Source organism: Phalangium opilio, unplaced genomic scaffold (genome assembly GCF_054372755.1).
Source record: "Phalangium opilio isolate 3A_F unplaced genomic scaffold, DU_Popi_V2 ptg000209l_1, whole genome shotgun sequence".
Classification (NCBI taxonomy): Eukaryota; Metazoa; Arthropoda; class Arachnida; order Opiliones; family Phalangiidae; genus Phalangium; species Phalangium opilio.
Window position 1 is genome coordinate 2,654,900 of NW_028324217.1, and position 20,126 is coordinate 2,675,025.

Sequence of the window (20,126 nt, forward strand, 5' to 3'; positions counted from 1 at the left end):
TTATTTATTTATTTATTTATTTATTTATTTATAATTAAGTAGTTAACTTGAAAATAACTTTTATATATTATATTTAACAATATTTCTATTGAATTATTTTCCAATTTTCTTTGAAGTCCCATGCAAAATTACAACGTCACTTCAATTCTTGCATAATTACAAGTTTACAACGTAACTTCCAACGTTTGCAAAATAACAAAATTCCTTCAATTCTCGCAAATTATGTCACTTCCAATTCTTGCAAAACGATGTCAGAAATACATCACATAAACATTTGCAAATTCATCACGTAAACATTTGCAAATTCGTCACATAAACATTGCAAATTCATCGCATAAACATTTGCAAATTCGTCACATAAACATTGCAAATTCGTCACATAAACATTGCAAATTCATCGCATAAACATTTGCAAATTCGTCTCATAAACATTTGGAAATTCATCACGTAAACATTTGGAAATTCAACACATAAATACTTGCAAATTCGTCTCATAAACATTTGCAAATTCATCGCATAAACAGTTGCAAATTCAGCACGTAAACATTTGCAAATTCATCACATAAACATTTGCAAATTCATCACGTAAACAGTTGCAAATTCATCACGTAAACATTTGCAAATTCATCACATAAACGTTTGCAAATTCATCACATAAGTAATTTCTGACGAAATCACCTTTAATTCATCAATACAAAAGTAAGAACCCTCAATATTTTTTTATAAACTTTGTTCTTAAAAAGAAAGACGCGTTCTAAACCGGCATATAAAATTTAATACCTGACCACGCCCCCCATTAAATACATTACGCGCTTCCTACCCTAAAAACCCTGGGTAGTTTTAATAATAATAATGTGTCGCCATAAAATCTGTAAAAATTGAACCAAAAAGCGCGAGACTACAAGACGACACCGTACGACGACGACGACGACGATTTGACAAATCTTAAAAACTAGTTCCGGGGTTTCCTTCAACTTGAAAAATATCACCCGAGTTAAGTAACCTGGGGGGCATTTAACAAAATAAAAAGAAAGAAAATAATTTAGAATCGTAACGTATATAATTACGTGTGCTCTAAATCGCCTCCAGTCCAGTGAAAAATTGCGAGTGTAATGTTGACCTTACAATTATTATATGTTACCGGAAATCTACATTACTAGCAATGCATACAGCTACTCGGAATCATTGAGCTACATCCATTTTAATTTCTCAACGTATCTAGGCGTGCTTTGTGGGAGGAGCTAGACTAGTCATTATATATGACGAATTTTACCCATAGCGAAATGATACTCTATCTCGCTGCCTGTTGCACAGCCATTTTCACTTAACGTATCTAGGCGTGCTTTGAGGGAGGAGCTAGACTAATCATTATATATGACGAATTTTACCTCGGGAATTAAGAATCTATCCCACTGCGCCTTGCACCTTGCTACAGGAATCATTGTGTATCCACCATTTTAATTTCTCAACGTATCTAGGTGCGGGCTTTGTGGGAGGAGCTAGCTAGACTAATCATTATGTATGACGAGTTTTACCCCTTGCAAATTAATAATCTATCTCGCTGCCTGTTGCACCTTTCTCCATGCGCGACTTTGAACTCACGTTGCTACCAACCCGAATTCATAGAAATTAACATTAGCTCATAATGATTCCAAGTAGCTGTATGTATTCTTGACATTACATCTAGGTTGTCAGATCCTATTATTGTTTAAAAACCTTTGGTGTTAGAATTAAGGTATTATTTAATTTAGTATGACATAGTTTAAGGCAGTAACAATTAAAATATAATTAAATTTTAAATTGTTATTAAGTTAAATGGGACAGTCGTGGGTTTGTTTATATTATTATTATCATTATTAAATAATAATATTAGTTTTGGGTAAATTAAATCAAGAAAAAAAGGGTTGGGGATTTTTTTAATGGACCCGTTTTTCAAAATTCGGGGATAAGGCATCGTGTGCTATGCACCTTGCACCTTGCGCGCGCATAACCACGCTCTGCTACCAACCAATGAAATAGCAGTTAGATAATTCCTATCAACTGTATGCATTCCTCCTAACTATACCAATCCATAAAAGGTCCAAAACTTCAGTTCAAAATTCTTTATTTTAGGCCTATATAAAATAAAATAGAAAATTCTATAGTACACTTAACGCCATAGAAAACCACTATGAAATAAAATCAAAAAATGAAAAAAAAAAAAGCCATTCGAATGCATTTGAATCTCAATGTATTATCAAGAAGTGATATCTAGTTTATTAGGGAGAAGTTATAAGATGCCTAAGTATTCTCGGGCGCCATAGTCCCAGCCAGTCCCCCTTTCAAAATACAAGGGGGGACGTAAAAGGAGTTAGCCGGGCTATTTCGCGGCCTCTCCTCAGTCGGAAAATACAAGTAATTTTTACCTCATTCGCGTCGCGCTGACGTGAGTTTTCAAGAACCAATGAGATGCTGGCAGCTGGTTGTAATTTAGAGGCGGCGGGGATTAACAGTCCGGACAGGCTACGTCTACGTTTGGACTGGAGGTAAAGCTGGATTATAAATGTGGAGGCGAATTTATACCCTCTCCCTACAAAACTAGATATCACTTCTTGGTATTATGAAAAGTATTCCCAAAATGGCTCGAATTCGTCGTAGTTTCTTCAATTTCTTCGTGTACACTCAGTGTATTTGTCCGTAGACGCTTCGAGCTATTAAATTATTCCTTTTTCACCTGCTTTAAATTCACTATACGATTTCAAAAATATCGTTGGGGGGCTATTTGTTATGCGAAACGTAGAACTGTTAAAACGACGAAAAGTACACGATCTTAAACATTTTTTTATCCGTTGAATTAAATATAGTACACGGAATCGTACGATAAAGAGGTATTTTGTACGTTAATATACCCTTTCTTTCATTGTTTTCCTAATATTAAACGTGAGATATCATACAATTTCTCAAATTTTAAAATTCAACGTGCCGCTTCATTACGATTCCAAATGCAATTTGTTTCTCTTCAACAAGAAACAAGATAAAACTGTGTGGTATAATTTTAAAATATACAAAACAAGATGGTACAGCCTAGTTTTAGTTTTTGTTGCGGTTTTTGTATCTGTTGCTATGTGTTTTTACGTCAATTTTCACGATTTTAGGCTTAGAATTTAAAGGAAAATAGAATCTGCTAAGAAGGCTTCGGCAGGTGGGTTAAAAGTATTTGAAATACGTCATAGACACATGACTGAGTAAAGGCGTGGTTATTATAGAGTGTGCTGTAAATATTTTCTCGATATTAGGGTCTTAAGCCTTGGCTTTAATCTCGCAATTGCTCAGGTAATTTCTATACATTCAAAGAGTGGAACTAGCAAAATAACGGATTTGATTCGGTAGATGTGTTCTGGAATTTAGGCTTAGCATTTAGGTAATAGCCTTTATCTTAATCTCCTTGGCTTAATCTCGTATATATATCAGTTGCTATAGTAATTTTTGTTAATTCTAAGAGTAGAACTACAGAAAAATTATAAAGATGAATGTAGGAAATTAGGCTTAGATCTTCTTTTCTTAATCTGATCTAAGCCTTGGTTTATTTCTTTACGGTCTATAAACGGAATCCCACTGAAGACACCCAGCCACCCAGCCGGACAAGCAATACTTTTAGTAACCCCTTTTTTGGGCGAAAAAGCAAAAACCAAAAACTAAATTGTAGAATTACACGGCTTTTAATGAATTAAATCCCACACGTTAGAATTTAATCTGGTTTTAGGCCCAAAGGCACGATGCATTGACACTCTCCAAAAACAAAAATTTTAAGAAAATATTTACATAATTATAACGAACCATCATAAGAATGGTTTCGGGCAATTAGTATTTATTTCATTTATATACTCTCAATGATTTTTGACACATCCAATCAGAAGAGAGATTGACAACCTCACGGCTACAAAAATACGGGAAATAATTTGGAAAACAAATACCAAGAATAAATGAGTCAAATGTATCGTTATTTTTAATTAATACAATATAAGCAGGTACCAGTATAATAATCTCTAATTTTCTAGGATAGGTTTATGTCTATTTTTTCTTGTATGTAGCAAAAATTGGCAACTACCCAATAATTAGAGTTAGATTTGATCTATTGCTGAATAAATTGGCGTAATTTTAGGCGATTATTCAGGCCTCTAGCCTATTACCATTGATATTTAGTAGGCCGTGAATAATTCCCGCCTTTATAATGAGTTCAAAGTTCATCAGACTCCTGCCAGAGAGAATTTAGAAGGGGAGTGGAAGGGGTGGTTTGAAATGTAGCGCAACGTCGTCTGCTAAACCTTATCTAGGCAGGTCGACTTCCGGTATGATGCGTGTGTAACAGAGAGATTTTAGAACATGTGACCGGAAACTGGCCTACCCCAAAAAGCTCAACGCGACATCTTGTTTGGGCGTCATCACGTTTAATAGAGTCAAAGGGGGGGGCCTTCCACTTCTCTTCTAAATTCTCTCTGCTCCTGCATCTTTCGTAAGTTGATTCCCGCGCAAAATTATGTCGGATGGATGTATTAGTGAGATATTATAACGGTACCATTAGAATTTTGAAGTTAACTTAATTCGATAACGCCGTAAATGAACTATAACTAACGGTAAAACGTCGCTGTCGTTTGACAAGAGGGGAAAATTCAAGAGTTTCTAGTTTCGTGAAATCCAGGGGGAGGCCGCGTTCTGTTTTCGGGTTGAACCGGCAGTCGGCACACGCGTTTCGACAGGAGAACTGTACGGAGCGCGGAATTTTTCCCTCCACGAGGTTCGCTCGCTTTGAATACACGCGGTTCGCTGTTGTTTTGTCGCTTTCAGGATTAGTTTGTTTTATAACTTTTAAAGGAAGTTGTGTACGACTTATTTCCGGTAAATATCTAATTATTATCCTACGGAAGTTGTAGTTTCCTTCTGATATCGGTTCGGGCCTAATTATTAAGTCTAAAACCACCACGGATTTGTGCGCGAGATCGAGAAACGCCGGTATCATCTGTTCTAATCAACATTTGGAAGTTTTAAGTTTGAAATAGGCCTAATTACGAATTAAAAACAACGGATTTCGGATAAACTTGAATGTAATGTAAGTTCAAAGTTTTTGAGTTGTAGAATTTGGCGCAAATGCATTATTAGTTCGCGCCAATTCTACATATATTAGTTCCCGCCAATTATATGCATAATCGCGCCAAAATTAACCTATCGGCTTAATATGGAACTGAACTGATTTTGAACTCACGGATATTGGCGCGAAATGGACTAAATTAACCGGGATGATAAAAATAGGCCAAAAAATGCTACAAATCTTCAAGACATCGATGAAATTAGGCTTTTTAAACGATTGGAATTTAAGAGTGGATCTCTAAGCCTATTTTAAAGTTCGAAAAATATTGAAATTAACCTGGAAGATGTGCGGAATCTTTAAACCGGTGACTTCAGCATTTGTTTTAGGCCTAATATTTTGTTTATGGCCGTGTTCTACGCGATTGACGTTAGCGGAAACGTTTACTTTGGGTTATATAACGGGTTCGAAACGTCGACCTCACGATCGTGGTTACTCTAGACCCGGTCTTTCGATTAGTGGCGCGATCTCATTGGCTATTGATGAAATCAACCGGGACCATACCATTATCGGAGGTCATAACCTAACTTTCATAGTGGCCGAGACTTACGGCGAAGAAATGGAGAGTATATTACAAACGGCTGAATTATGGACTCAAAATGTGTCCGCATATATCGGGCCTCAAGAGACGTGCGTTCACGAAGGAAGGTTAGCGGCGTCTTTCAACTTACCGATGATTTCTTACGTAAGTCCTGGAATGTTTTTTCTTTTTTCTTTTTATAAAAAGGTATTTAATTTAAGTACGCTACCAAAAGTAGTTAATGCCAAGAGGTTTTAAACACGTGGGGCGGTTAATGACTTTAACACACTACTTACTGTTTTTTCTTTTATTTGCTTTTGGTCATGTAACGTAGTAGCATGCATTTCATGTTAACTTCCAATCGAGGGGCTAGCCACTTACGAAATATGGTGTACAAGCCTTAAGAAATATATTTCAATATTTCGAGAAATATCGTAATATTGAGAAATATCGGAAATATAGGGAAATATCTGAAATAATGAGAAATATCGGAAATATTGGGAAATAATGAGAAATATCGGAAATATTAGGAAATAATGAGAAATATCGGAAATATTAGGAAATAATGAGAAATATCGGAAATATTAGGAAATAATGAGAAATATCGGAAATATTAAGAAATAATGAGAAATATCGGAAATATTGGAAATACGAAGGAATAATGGAAATATTGGAAATTTAAGGGAAATATCGTGAAAATATTGGAAATTTTAGGAGAAATATCGGGAAATAAAGAAATACAAAAATAATAGAAATACTGAGAAATATTAGAAATACGAAGGAATAATCGAAATATTGGAAATTTAAGGGAAATATAGTGAAAATATTGGAAATTTTAGGAGAAATATCGGGAAATAAAGAAATACAAAAATAATAGAAATAAATCGGAAATATTTGGAAATAAGAAATCTGGTGTACATTTTTTGGGGAAGTGAGTAGCCCCTCGCTTCCAATAGAGTATTATGTATTCAAAGACAGTATAGACTAGTAGCACCCTATGTTATTTGTCCATAGACCTTAATACAGTCAAAGCTGGAAAACTGCCATTACTCAGTCTATTCCATGTTCTATTTGAGTCAAAAATGTTCTATACTTCTTTGACCGATTTTTCCCCCGTTATGCACCCCCTAATCCACAAGTTAACATGAATTAACATTGGAGAAGTGTTTATGATTGGATGACCCCTTAATTGTCTGTTCAGTTTCTTAATTTCTTATTAAATTTAAGGGGGTCATCCAATCATAAACACTTCACCAATGTTTATTCCTAACTTTCCCATAGAACCATGATGATTGCTTCGAGCAATGCTAAATAATGCGCCCAGGTGTAATTATGAAGTGGGCTCTGGTTAACACCTTAAAATGGTCAGGGATATTTTTTCAAAATAAGCTGTTTTTAAAAGTAAGGGATTTTCAATATAAAAATTTACTCCGAACCCTGAATTTAAAAAAAAAAAATTGCTTAATCTCTCTATTACTTTCTGGTACACTTTTAACATTTTTAACCATAGCTCATCTTAAAGAGAGTCAAGTGTACTTTTCTCTTAAGTTAGTTTATTTTAGGGGAGGCGTAAACGTCGTTCAAAAGTCGTCTCCTTGTTATTTTACGATTTTAGGCTTAATGCCAGAAAAAAAGAGAATCAAACTTAAAAACTTTAGTAGGGAAGTCGCGACCGATGTTAATTTGATGCCCTAGCGATAAGAAGTGCTTATGTATATTACTTGGCGTATTATATGGACGTTACTTGTTAAAATTAACTTAATCATTCATACACTCCGCCTACTAAGGCAAGTTTCTTTTGCTTTTGTGTCTGTCTATATGTAGACAGCGCAAGCTATTGAAATGAAATTATTTTTAATTGTAGTTTGGGACGGGTTGGTATTTTTACTATTTTATTTTTGTAAAGTTGTCACATTTATTTACTTTTCTCATGGGTTTACAGCCAGGAATACATACAGCTACTAAGAATCATTGTGTATCCATAAATTTTAATTTCTCAACGTATCTAGGCGTGCTCACTGCTTTGTGGGAGGAGCTAGGTAGACTAATCAGGGATAGATTTAATTTTAGAAGTAGGAATGGAGAACGGAACGGTTAGTATTTACTTCAGTTATTCCGACTCATAGCCCATCCAGTATAGATAGGGCCCCTCCCTCCAACACGTAATGTAACGAAAAGTTTAAATTATCTTTTTGGCTCAGTTTTAAACTACGTTTTGATGACGTTGCTGAAAGGGACGGCGAAAAATAATGACGTAATTCCTTTTTACCTCTGTCGCTATGAACCTCCCGCCTCTTCTTTCATACCCCCCCCCCGTCCCGTGGAAGGGGGTCCGTCCGGGACTTTGACGCGCGCCCAGTTATTACTCTGTTCTCCATTCCTACTAAAATTAAATCTATCCCTGGTATGACGAATTTTACTGATAGCGAATTAATAATCTACATCACTGCCTGCTACACCTTGCGTCTGCGCCTGTGCAGCTAGGATCTCGCGTTGCTATAAACCAACCAATGAAACGACAGTTGGAAAGAAGCCATCAGAATTATGACCTTGGTGTGACGCTCAGTAAGTTCTGAAGCCCGGAATACCCATAAAACCCGAATTTATAGAAATTACCATGGAGATATATGGCTACACAATTATTCCAAATAGCTGTATTCATTCCTGGTTTAAAACTTATGCGGTTTCGTACTTATGGGTGTCAAAACATGGCCGCGACGTGGCACACGATCGTGTTGAATTTTTTTTTTATTTTATATTTTTTAGTGTTTTTTAGATAATTGGATGTAATTATCCAAGTGGGTTGGGTCTTTCTTTAGAGTGGGTTAGACTTGTTGCAGTTTTACTTATTTTTTATGATGTCAAGTTGATGAACTGCCTTTTCATGCTTTGAATTTTAACTCTCTGCTTGTTTAAATGATTTTCAATTATATCAGTTTTAATTTTTCTTGTTTTTATATTGAATATTTCAACACCGTATATTTATTTTATTATTTAATCTTCAAAATTTTTAAAGGCCGACTTCCAGCGAACTGAAAACCGAGCATCAAGACTAAGAATGAAGCGACCGTGCCTATTTTCGAATCCCCGCTGGGGTAAATGATGGAAGGGTTCTCGCTAACTGAAAGCCGTGCAGTGTGGTTCTAGCGAACTGAAGATGATTAATAGATATCCTTTTAAATTTATTTCCTCTCGAATTTTTGCTTTCCCCTGAAGGAAATTCTCTATTGTTGATCTTCAGTTCGCTAGAACCACATTGCACGGCTTTCAGTTAGCTAGAACCCTTCCATCTTTTACCCCAGCGGGGATTCGGAAATCGACACGGTCGCTTCATTGTTAGTCTCGATGCTCGGTTTTCAGTTAAAGCTACAACTCTTTTCGACGGAAGTCGGCCTTTAAGATCCATGCTTTCAGTGAAAGTTTGGAAGTAAACTTACTTCTTTCTATATGTTTTTATTATCAACTCCAAATGAAACATTTAACATTGGTCAAGCAATATTGCTTTATCGGGTTTCCAGTATAGAGTAGCCCTAGGGGCCTTAACTATGACCTCATGGGCCTTTTGCCAAAAATAGTACCTAAACTATTATCAAATAGGCCTAGGTGAATTTTATTTCAGGCAATTTCATTTTACTTGCGCAGTTTTGGGCGATATCTCTTTGCCCAAAATTTTAAAAACACGTGTACTATATAACAGAAGGGGATAATGGAAGAAGTGTGACACTCTGTATCTTCTTAATATTCTTTAGTTATGTAACATGAATGATTCTTCCCAGGCGAGGGAGACAGACCCTTTTTGTTAATTTGCTCTCCCGCTTATCAAACTTAATTAAGATGGGTATATAACTATCGCTCACCGTGCTAGGGTGAATTAGCTATAACTGTTTGGTATTTACTAAATCCCAATGCAGCAATCAATTAACCCACAAACCTTGATTGTCTTAATTGACGTGGGACAAAAATTAATTAACACACAAGCGCATGCATGCGCCTTGGCAAATAGTTAAGCAGCGCTAATAGATATAGTAATGATGAGGAATTAACTAATTTACATGGCGTATGTCATTCGGTTTAGCAATTAACCTTGCTATAATGAATGTTAATTCTGATGTTGGTTGGGTAGAATCATGTTACAATTACAATACCCGCTTTGTGGTGGTACACTTCTCTGTCGAAGAGAAGTATTATACACTTCTGGATGTAGTCAGTTTGGTGCTTTGGATACTATACTTTATTTTGCTTGTAATTAGAGAGTTTAAGCCCGGAATTCCGTTTAACAGCCTAAGGGATTTCTAACCAATTAACGATAGCAAAACATCCACGTGAGGCTGGGGGACTCGGTTGGAATAATTCGCGCTTTTAGCGTCGCGGTTGCTAATTGGCTAGAGTTGCATATGCAAATTTTTATGAAAAATATAATACACGCTTCGTTTATCTTTGAAAAGTTAGTCTTAGAGTTAGCATGCCAAGAAAATACAAAATAGAGTAAAATGGGCTTATTTACACGACACCTTTTAACTCTGGTTCTATTAGAGATACAGGGAAGTCCTTTGAGTATGTTATAGCCCTATTTCTCTCCTTTCCAACGATACCTAATACTTGGGGTTACAATAATCAGGGCCCGAGTAATTAAGACCAAAATGTTCGTAAAGGTCCTTTGCATAGTGTTAACATGGGCTTATTTACATGACACCTTTTATCTCTGGTTCTATAATAGATACAGGGAAGTCCTTTGAGTATGTTATAGCCCTATTTCTCCCCTATCCAACGGTACCTAAAACTTGGGGTTACAACAATCAGGGACCGAGTAATTAAGCAAAATGTTCAAAGACATGATCCTCTCCATAGGACTAACATGATCCTCTCCATAGGACTAACATGGAGTTATTTATTTACTATACGGAGATAACTTTTGAAAATCCTTTCCAACGATGCCCTTTACTTGGGGTTACAATAATCAGGGCCCGAGTAATTAAGGAAACTGTTCATAAACGTCCTCTCCATAGGACTAACATGGAGTTATTTATTTAGTACGGAGATAACTTTTGAAAATCATTTATATGCTGGCCCATTTCTTAACTTCTCTAAAAACTACAGTACACTCGCGTTGAACCAGGGTATATCATTTTGATGCCCGCAGGCAGCTAGCTGTAACACTCTTTTGACTCGACGCCGGCCTGTCGTTTCCATCTGATGTCTTGACACAACTAGCAAACGAACCACTGTTTTTGTTTTAAAACTGTAACTATGTAAGATATAGAGGTTCCGGGGAAAGGAAACAAAACCGTCTCGGGTGCATTGATCAAGTTGAACATTGTCAAGGCCCATTCAGAGTGACTAGAGTCGGTAACCCTCGTTTCTCCTCGTTCATTTCCCTGTTCAGACGCCACGCCATCTGGAGGCCATGAATTGAAACGAGTATACAAAATCGTCTCGGGTGCATTGACCAAGTTGAACATTATCAAAGCCCATTCAGACTAGAGTCCGTAACCCTCGTTTCTCCTCGTTCATTTCCCTGTTCAGACGCCACGCCATCTGGAGGCCATGACTTGAAACGAGACTCGTATATCTTGAATGATTTTTGAGCCAAGACGTTTGAAAACTAAAATACTTAGCCTAACATCCAAAATGAATTTCAAATACCGTGTCAAGAATCCTTAAACTTCTCATTTTGGTATATCGTCTGCTAAAGCGTAGCTCACTCGATCACGTGCCAGTAAGGCATGATCGAGTCGGCTATGGTTTCTAAATAAAATGCGCTAGCTAACTAAAGGTGGCGCCATCTCGACAGTTACTACCCCGACGAAACTGAATACTTTTCAAACTAAACCCACTTCGAATCTTTTACATTACGTAGTCGTTGACACGTGTCTAACTAAATAAGAGAGCATTGAAGCGACTGTACCGACGTGAACGTCTGAATGGGGCTTTGGAAGAACCTCGCTTGTGTTGGTTGAAATGAAATCACGTGGGTTGATGATATGGGTGCTATGCCCTATAATTTCTGTACATATCGCTCTCGCGCAGGTGTTGTTTTTTGAGGTCGGACTACAATATCTGCCCTGAATTTGTATAATACCATATAGTGTACGCTTTATAGTGTACTTCTGTATGATTGTGAATGTTTACAAAATAATGTTTATTTAATTAATTAATTTTAACCTAGTGTTGTTTTTCTCACTGTTGCTGGTTGCTTGATTGAGTTGACGGGAGAGGTTGTTAAGTCATTAGGGAAAACTGTTGAACCATAGCTATGTTACTAACCTAAATTAATACGCGTCACGTAACATTTGAACTTTAACCCTCCCATATCAAAAATATTTTATTTATTCGATCTGATAATCTTAAGAATAATATTATATTTTTCTCGTGAGATATCGATATAAAAATTGTGTACAGGGTGATTGTTACAAAAAGGGGTGGGGTTAATTATGGGAGCGAAGTATTGTACATGAGTGGGATGCGTGGATGGCTCTATGGGAAATCAACTGAATTTTGAGTGAATCGAAAATGTTAAATGTAACTTCTATGACCAGCCCTTAGATTTTGATCGAACCCCCACAAGGGATGCATGCACACTCTAACCCACAAGTTATCATTAAAACATTGGAGAAGTGTTTATGATTGGATGACCCCCTTAATTAAATTAAATTAGAAATCTGTTCAGTTTCTTACTTATTTAATTTAAGGGGTCATCCAATCATAAACACTTCTCCAATGTTAATTCATTTATAACTTGTGGGTTAGGGGGTGCAATGGTGCATCCCTTGTGGGGGCTCAATTAAAATCTTAGGGCTGCTCATAGAACTTATTACATTTAACATTTCATCGGTTCACTCAAAATTCAGTTGATTTCCCATAGAACCACCCACGCATCCCACTCATGTATGTACAATACTTCGGTCCTATAATTACCCCCAACCCTTTTTGTAACAAACACCCTGTATATATATAATTTTTTATATATATATATATATATATATATAATATCCTTATTTCATAACTTTACTTTATAGACCAGACATTTATAATAAGGACTTACAAATTGTTGATAAGTTCTGAAATTGAAAAATTTCACATCTCTCTTTTTTGGTGGTGTCATAATCGTAACTGGCGAGGTTAACGCTCTAAATTTTGTTTAAAAATTTTATATACATATATATATTTTTTCATTTTGCGACATCAGTATAGTGACAAAACCCTTTTGCTAATCTAAATCTAAACGTTCCTTAAGGGGTTAAATGAGATTAATAGATCTTGATATTTGTAAGAACGTTTTTGTGTCAGAGATTGCAACTAGATGACAAATTATTAAGACGTTTCTTCGCATTTTATCTTTTAGGCCTAGTCTTTATTTTTCTTAGATAGGGTTTAAAAAAATAAATAAAAATTTTTGGGGTCACTGCTTTTTAGTAAATTTAATTTCAAATGAAATTTGACTTGCTTTTTTGGAAAATAAATATTACTTATAAATTTGGCGCGAGATTTGACAATCGTGGCGCGAGATTTGACAATCGTGGCGCGAGATTTATAATAGAGCGTGTCACGTGGAAAGTTTTCTTAACAGTAAGGCAGGGCGTTACGTGATTGGTCGCGGGTGCAAATCTCAAATTATCAATATGAAAATGAAATATCATGAAACTAATTTGAATTTTCTGCAGATTGGTCTTATTGTTAGCGTAAGTTTATAAGATATGTTCCTTCCATATAAGTTTGTTAATCTCTGGTAACGTAGAAACTGTAGCTTGTAATTTTGAAGTGATTGAAGTAGGTAGGTCATAGATTCAGGGTAAAGCGACATACGCCTGGTGAGTGGGGCGCTGCTGTCAAATTTGGGTAACTTAGTAAGTGCAGACTAAATAGGACCTAGATGGAACTTGGTCCTGACTGCAAAATTAATTAACCACCACCAACCGAGTGTAGATGGGACTTCAATTGACTCGCTTAATTCCGTCGTTCTCCTTCTCGAACTAGTTATCTCGAGAACTGTAAGTCTCTCAGTAGCATTACGAACTTCTATTGGTAGTGCCTTTCATACTTATGGAAGGAACATATCGCTTATAAACTTATGTTATTAGATAAATAATCTCGTAAAGAAAAAATGTTTTAAAATTTGAATATTAAAAGTGAACTTTGTTTTATTTCAATTTAGGAAAATAAAAGTTTCGGGTTTTTTAATTCGTTATATTGAAATATAGTTGAATATAAAAATCTAACGACTTTTAATTTCAATTAAATCCGTCTTTCAAAATATCTTTTGTTCAATAAGACAAAACAATTAGTGAAATGTCGGAATTATTTTCCTATTTCATTTTTCAATGAAACTAAAAATGAAATCTCTAATTTTTCTTTGAAATCATGCCGCTTTGAATCATTCAGAATAGATTATTTTTAAAGAGTAAGTGAAGTGGAAAATCAATTGATTTTTTTATCGATTATTCTACAAATTATTAGACCAGGGATAAATTTAATTTTAGAAGTTGGAATGAAGAACAGAGTAATATCTGGGCGCGCGTCAAAGTCCCGGACCCCCCTTCCACGGGACGGAGGGGGGTATGAAAGAAGAGGCGGGAGGGTCATAGCGACAGAGGTAAAAAGTAATTACGTATTTTTCGCCGTCCCCGTCAGCAACGTCATCAAAACGTAGTTTAAGTGAGACAGCCAATAAGATCATTTAAACTTTTCGTTGCGTGTTGTAGGGAGGGGCTCTATACTGGGTGGTCTATGAGTCGGACTAAAGTAAATACTAACCGTTCTCCATTCCTACTTCTAAAATTAAATCTATCCCTGATTAGACCAATCTGCAGAGTGAAACATCTAGGGAATTTTGTTAACAAGAATAAACCAGGGCGTTACGCGATTCAAATTATCAATGAAATTATGAATAAAACTAATTTGAAATTTGAAATCATTCATCATGGGTATTTTCATTAATGTTTTACTATGCAGATTGGTCTTATCAAGTGATTTTTTATCGATTCTTCTACTAACTATGTTTCCTTTTCACTCTTCCTTTAAGAAGTGGGCGTGAATGACCACCGGCATTCAGCTGAGTTCTTTATACCAATTGAAAACTTTCGCCTTGACCGCGCTGTTTAAATCACTTTGAAACAATGCTGCTTCCAATGCAACGTTCAGGGATTGTGTTGGGTTCGTTAGGCTTGGTAGCTAATGGGGAAACACTTCTAGCGTTAACATAAGTCAATAACCACCCGCTATAAGTTCATCATGGTGGCGGAATTAATAAATACATCTTGTTCCTGATTCTAAATCTACAGTATGTGTAAGCTTAGTATGACCTCGTGGAAAGATAATAGACCCGGGGTCATTTTCAAATGCCATGGGGTCAAATAGAGTCCGGTGTGTAATTAAGCACCTTGGGTTGCCTTAAGATCAAAGGAACATTCGGAGAAGTTGAGAATTCAACCAATCCCATTATCCCATAGGGGTAAGGTAGGTTCTGGGTAGTCGACGCCTGCACTAAACCAATGGCGGATAGCGTAACAGTAGTCCATTTTTATTTTTAATTCTAATTAAATGTACTAATTATCATATCATTAATTTTTTAATATTTAATTGCTTTTATATTTAGAAAAAGCAGACGTTTTTTTAATTAAAATATAATCAGTTATGTTACCTGAATTCTTTTCTTTTAAATCACCTGTTTACATAATTATTTCAATTAGAACAAAGCGACTCTAACTTATTGTACTTAGTATTTACTTATGATTCCGAGCAAAGCTTATTAGATTCGGAAATGAATTAAAAAAAAGGGGGAGCCCTTGGAATGAAGATTCGCTAACGAGGGAGCGAGCAAGTACAACTAGAAGTAACCCTAGTGCAGCTCACCCCTTTTTCATGAAACTAGATTCTAGACTAACTGTCGAGAAAAATAATTTGCCTAATTCCGCTGAGATGTAATAGACCGGGACTACAAATGTGTACTTGGTATATTTTTAGCGCTAAAAGATAAGTCCTTTCTGTATTTTCTTGAAAACTTAATCCTTTGTTAGGAAAATATGTTGTTACTATACTGGACTCGAAAGTTTTATACAACTTTAGACTTCATAGGCAAATCTTATCTTTTTGAATTTAAACTAGGGATAGATTTAATTTTAGAAGTAGGAATGGAGAACGGTTAGTATTTACTTCAGTTATTCCGACTCATAGACCACCCAGTATAGAGCCCCTCCCTCCAACACGTAATGTAACGAAAAGTTTAAATTATGTTATTGGCTGGCTCACTTAAAGTACGTTTTGATGACGTTGCTGACGGGGACGGCGAAAAAATAATGACGTAATCCCTTTTTTACCTCTGTCTCTATGACCCTCCCGCCTCTTCTTTCATACCCCCCCCCGTCCCGTGGAAGGGGGTCCGTCCGGGATTTTGACGCGCGCCCAGATATTACTCTGTTCGCCATTCCTACTTCTAAAATTAAATCTATCCCTGTTAAAGTATAATCAGTTATGTTACCTGAACCTTTTCTTGAAATTTTCTGTTAATATCTTCTGGTTGCCTTTAAGCTTGCTTGGAAAATGGTTCAATTAAAATTTAAAATTCCATATAAAACGATACACAGTTATAAGAATTCTTTTAGTTAAAAAAAACTTTCCTATTTCAATTTTTTTCGAAGAATTTCGAAATCATTTATTTCATCTTTTCGGATCTCGATTTTTTTCAATTTTCTTTCTAATTTGGAAGAGAAAGATATGAGAAGTTGAAGCCGCTTTAACTGGGGAACTTTTCCACGAAACGAAAAATACCTTAGAACTTTTATTGCTTTTGATTAATGGTGCAAAGACTGAAAAAAATTTGATTTTTTCGTTTTTGGAAAAATGTTCGACTAAGCCTACATATGATCTGAAAGAATTTTTTTTATCTTAGGGATGGATTAAGTTCTCTCTTCTTCAATTTTCTCGTGCACGTTATTTTTTATATTGGTAGTTCAAGTAAGGCCAGGCCTGAATCAGTTTAAGGCCTGTTTTTTGATTTTCAAACGTTTGGGTTTGTTGGCTTATAAAGGCAACGAAACCAGATTAATTATTATTGTATATATAGATATTATTTATTACAAATAGATAATAATTTTCCACGAACAGCTCAGGATCTACTTCATACTTAGGCTGGCGTTATACAGGGTGTTTTTTCAAAAAGGGACGGGTGTAATTATGGGACCGAAGTATTTTACATGAGTGGGATGCGTGGATGGTTTGTTCTATGGGAAATCAACTGAATTTTGAGTGAATCGAACATATTAAATGTAACTTCTATGACCAGCACTTAGATTTTGATTTTGCCCCCACAAGGGATGCATGCACCCCCTAACCCACAAGTTACTGATGAACATTGGAGAAGTGTTTTCTGATTGAATGACCCCTTAGCAATCATTGTCTGTTCAGTTTCTTACTTGTTAAATTTAGTGAAGGGGTCATCCAATCATAAACACTTCTCCTCCAATGTTCATTTTTAACTTGTGGGTTAGGGGGTGCATGCATCTCTTGGTGATAGAGTTACATTTTCGACTCAAAATTGATTTCCCATATCGCAGCCCTGTACATATACTGGTCAAGGTGAGGTCATGTTTTAGTTTCACAGTTCGAAAATTTTCATCATAGATATTATTGACAATGAAATCAGAGAGATAACGAAACGCCTTTTCTCTGTATTACAAAAATTCCCATTGTTGTCGCTATCTTTCCATTGCCAAAATAATTTTAAAACGGTATTTAAGGGTTGAACTTAACGTAGTTGTCGCATCTTTCTCGTAGTCTAGACTCTAGAGGTAACAGTGGCGTTCCAGTTAACCTGAAATCATTTTCATTTTTTTTGGACGGTATTGAACGGTTAATCAAGAAATGGCTAACAATAACCAGGTACCGTCAACCTCCAGGTGTGATAACGAAGACTTGATTTTTTTAAATAAACAAACTCTAAAGTTTGAAATTACGGAGATACCGGAAAAAACATGGAAAGTTGAACTTCAGTGCTACAAAAAAGATGGCGTACCAATAACTCGTCCGTGGATGATTAAGGCAATTGTTAAAAATTTATGGCTGACTATAAATGGAAAAGATGAAAGTGACGATAAGATCAACTACACCAAATCGTTTTGCAAGGTCGAACTTTTCGTCAGTAAGTGGCGAAAGGTTACTTCGTGTCAAGTACCGCTAATGTATCGTGGTTTCCATTGTCAATGCATTTGCAATTTGCGAACGATTCGTACGGCTTATATCTTTCATTACCCAAAGCCAATCTCGGATTTAATTATGAAAATAACTATGGGCATAAATTACGAAAAGATCAATGGCACAATTCCCTTGAAATTCAGCAGCTTAGTAAACAGCAACTTTTTAAGCGACTGTTACATCAAAACCGAAGTCAAAAACTTTCCTTGTCACAAGGTGTTGCTGGCAGCAAAATCCGAGTACTTCACAGCGATGTTTTCAAGCGATATGAAGGAAGCCAACGAAAATGTAATTGACTGGAGGACAGTGTTCGACGCGGACACTGTCAACGACCTACTACATTTCATCTACACCGGAAATATTCCACAGAATTTTGACAAAACTTGTCAGAAATTGATCCATGCCGCGTATCTCTGTAACATGAAAGATCTGCAAGAGATATGCGGTGAACGTTTGGAAACCTTGATCCGCAAGAAAAACGTCCTTGAAATTCTACAAATCGCGGAGAAGTATGATATTAAGAAACTAAAAGACATCGCCGCTAATTACATCGCTGTTCACAAGAAAGACATATTCCAGTCTGCAGCTTGGCATGACGCCAATCCGGGCTTGCTTCGTGATTTGTTTCAAGCTGCCATGGATGTATTTATACCAAAGTAACTCAAAGACTTCAGATTATTTCGTAAAATAAGAAGTGTTGTGTTTAAGAGATTTGTTGTTAAGCAGACTACAAAATTGACCAAATTCATTCATTCATTACTACATTTGTACCTTTATCTTTTGGACAATTAATAAACTATACTTACGCGAATGACGAAAATTACTTGTATTTTCCGACTGAGGAGAGCTGGCGAAATAGCCCGGCTAACTCCTTTTACGTCCCCCCCCCCCTGTATTTTTAAAGGTGGACTGGGACTATGGCGCGCGAATGCTTAGGCATCTTATACCTTCTCCCTAATAAACTAGATATCACTTCTTGACGTTACTTTCTCTTCTTTTTTTTTAATTGATACTTGGAGAGAAGTTCAGAGAACCTTATCTCTTAGCCAATTTGTTTATTTATCGAGCAACCAATGTTTAAAAACAACCCCGATGCATTTAGTATCGTTTGACATGACTTCAAATGCAGAAAGCAAACGTCTACGTACAATTCACCATCTATACCAACGCCTGAAAAGGACATACATTGTTGCTGTCCAATTGTTTATCGAGTATCGAATCATTGTCATCATTTGGAAGGGATCACTGTGGATAAAAGGGAAAAAAACGGGTTCGCGAACTGCAGATAACAGAAAGGCTAGAGAGACAACGTAAAAGATCGATAGAGATAGATGCAACAAGGAATAAATACAGGTACTAGGAATCATTTCGTACCCACCATTTTAATTTCTCAACGTATCTATATATAGGCACGTTTTGTGGGAGGAGCTAGCTAGACTAATCATTATGTATAATCGAATTTTACCCATAGCGAATTAATAATCTATCTCGCTGCCTATTGCACTGGCGTTGCTACCAACCAATGAAACAACAGTTAGAAAGACGCCATTAGAATTATGACCTTGGCGTGACGCGTAGTTAGTTCTCAAGCATGGTATACCCACAAAACCCGAAATAATAGAAATTAATATGGAGATGCAATGATTCCTAGTAGCTGTATGTATTCCTGATACAACCCAATATACTTCCTATTTCGAGATTTACAAGGGAATTATACCAAACTAGTATAGACATAAGTTTATAACATAAGTATGAATGGCACTACCAATACAAGTTCGTAATGCTACTGAGATGGACTTACAGTACTCGAGATAACTAGTTTGAGAAGGAGAACGACGGAATTAAGCGAGTCAATTGAAGTCCTAACTACACTCGGTGGGTGGTGGTTAATTAATTTTGCAGCTAGGACCAAGTTCCATCTAGGTCCTATTTAGTCTGAACTTACTAAGTTACCCAAATTTGAGAGCAGCGCCATACTCACCAGGCGTATGTCGCTTTACCCTGAATCTATGACCTCCCTACTTCAATCATTTCAAAATTACAAGCTCCAGTTTCTAAGTTACCAGAATTTACAAACTTATCATGGAACGGAACATATCTTATGAACTTATGGTATACATAATCCCTTACTAGGGTCCTTTTCCAGTTACGTTTCGCAACGTGTATTATTATTGGTTGCCGCTCGGGCCCACGGCACGGTAAACTGAAGCCTACGTGTTTGAATAGCTAGATCAGAAAGTTCGGGCAATGCTGAAAGAGTAAGTCGGACTCTGAAGAGTGTCCGCAGCGTTGCAATAC

General features: G+C 36.3%; 2 protein-coding genes across 3 annotated transcripts in view; both read left to right on the forward strand.

The window, feature by feature from the left end:
* The first annotated feature begins 4,484 nt into the window (after positions 1-4,484).
* LOC149618362 (guanylate cyclase 32E) overlaps positions 4,485-20,126 on the forward strand; it is a 166,875-nt gene continuing 151,233 nt past the window's right edge. For both annotated transcript variants that reach the window (XM_089854926.1, XM_089854927.1), the window contains exon 1: positions 4,485-5,807. In XM_089854926.1, coding sequence (XP_089711052.1) covers positions 5,409-5,807 — 399 coding nt within the window. In that variant the 5' untranslated portion in view covers positions 4,485-5,408. The remainder of the gene's footprint in view (positions 5,808-20,126) is intronic.
* LOC149618363 (uncharacterized) lies at positions 17,499-19,117 on the forward strand. The gene is made up of 2 exons (XM_089855730.1): positions 17,499-18,484; positions 18,958-19,117. Exons 1-2 carry the CDS (start codon positions 17,499-17,501, stop codon positions 19,115-19,117), a joined length of 1,146 nt encoding a protein of 381 aa, XP_089711856.1.

Excerpts from the sequence above, each read along its gene's own strand:
- LOC149618363 (XM_089855730.1), top strand. The coding sequence starts at position 17,499 with ATGGCTAACAATAACCAGGTACCGTCAACCTCCAGGTGTGATAACGAA. Across the intron at positions 18,485-18,957 it reads ATGGATGTATTTATACCAAA|AAAGCAAACGTCTACGTACA; the intron begins GTAACTCAAAGA and ends CTTCAAATGCAG.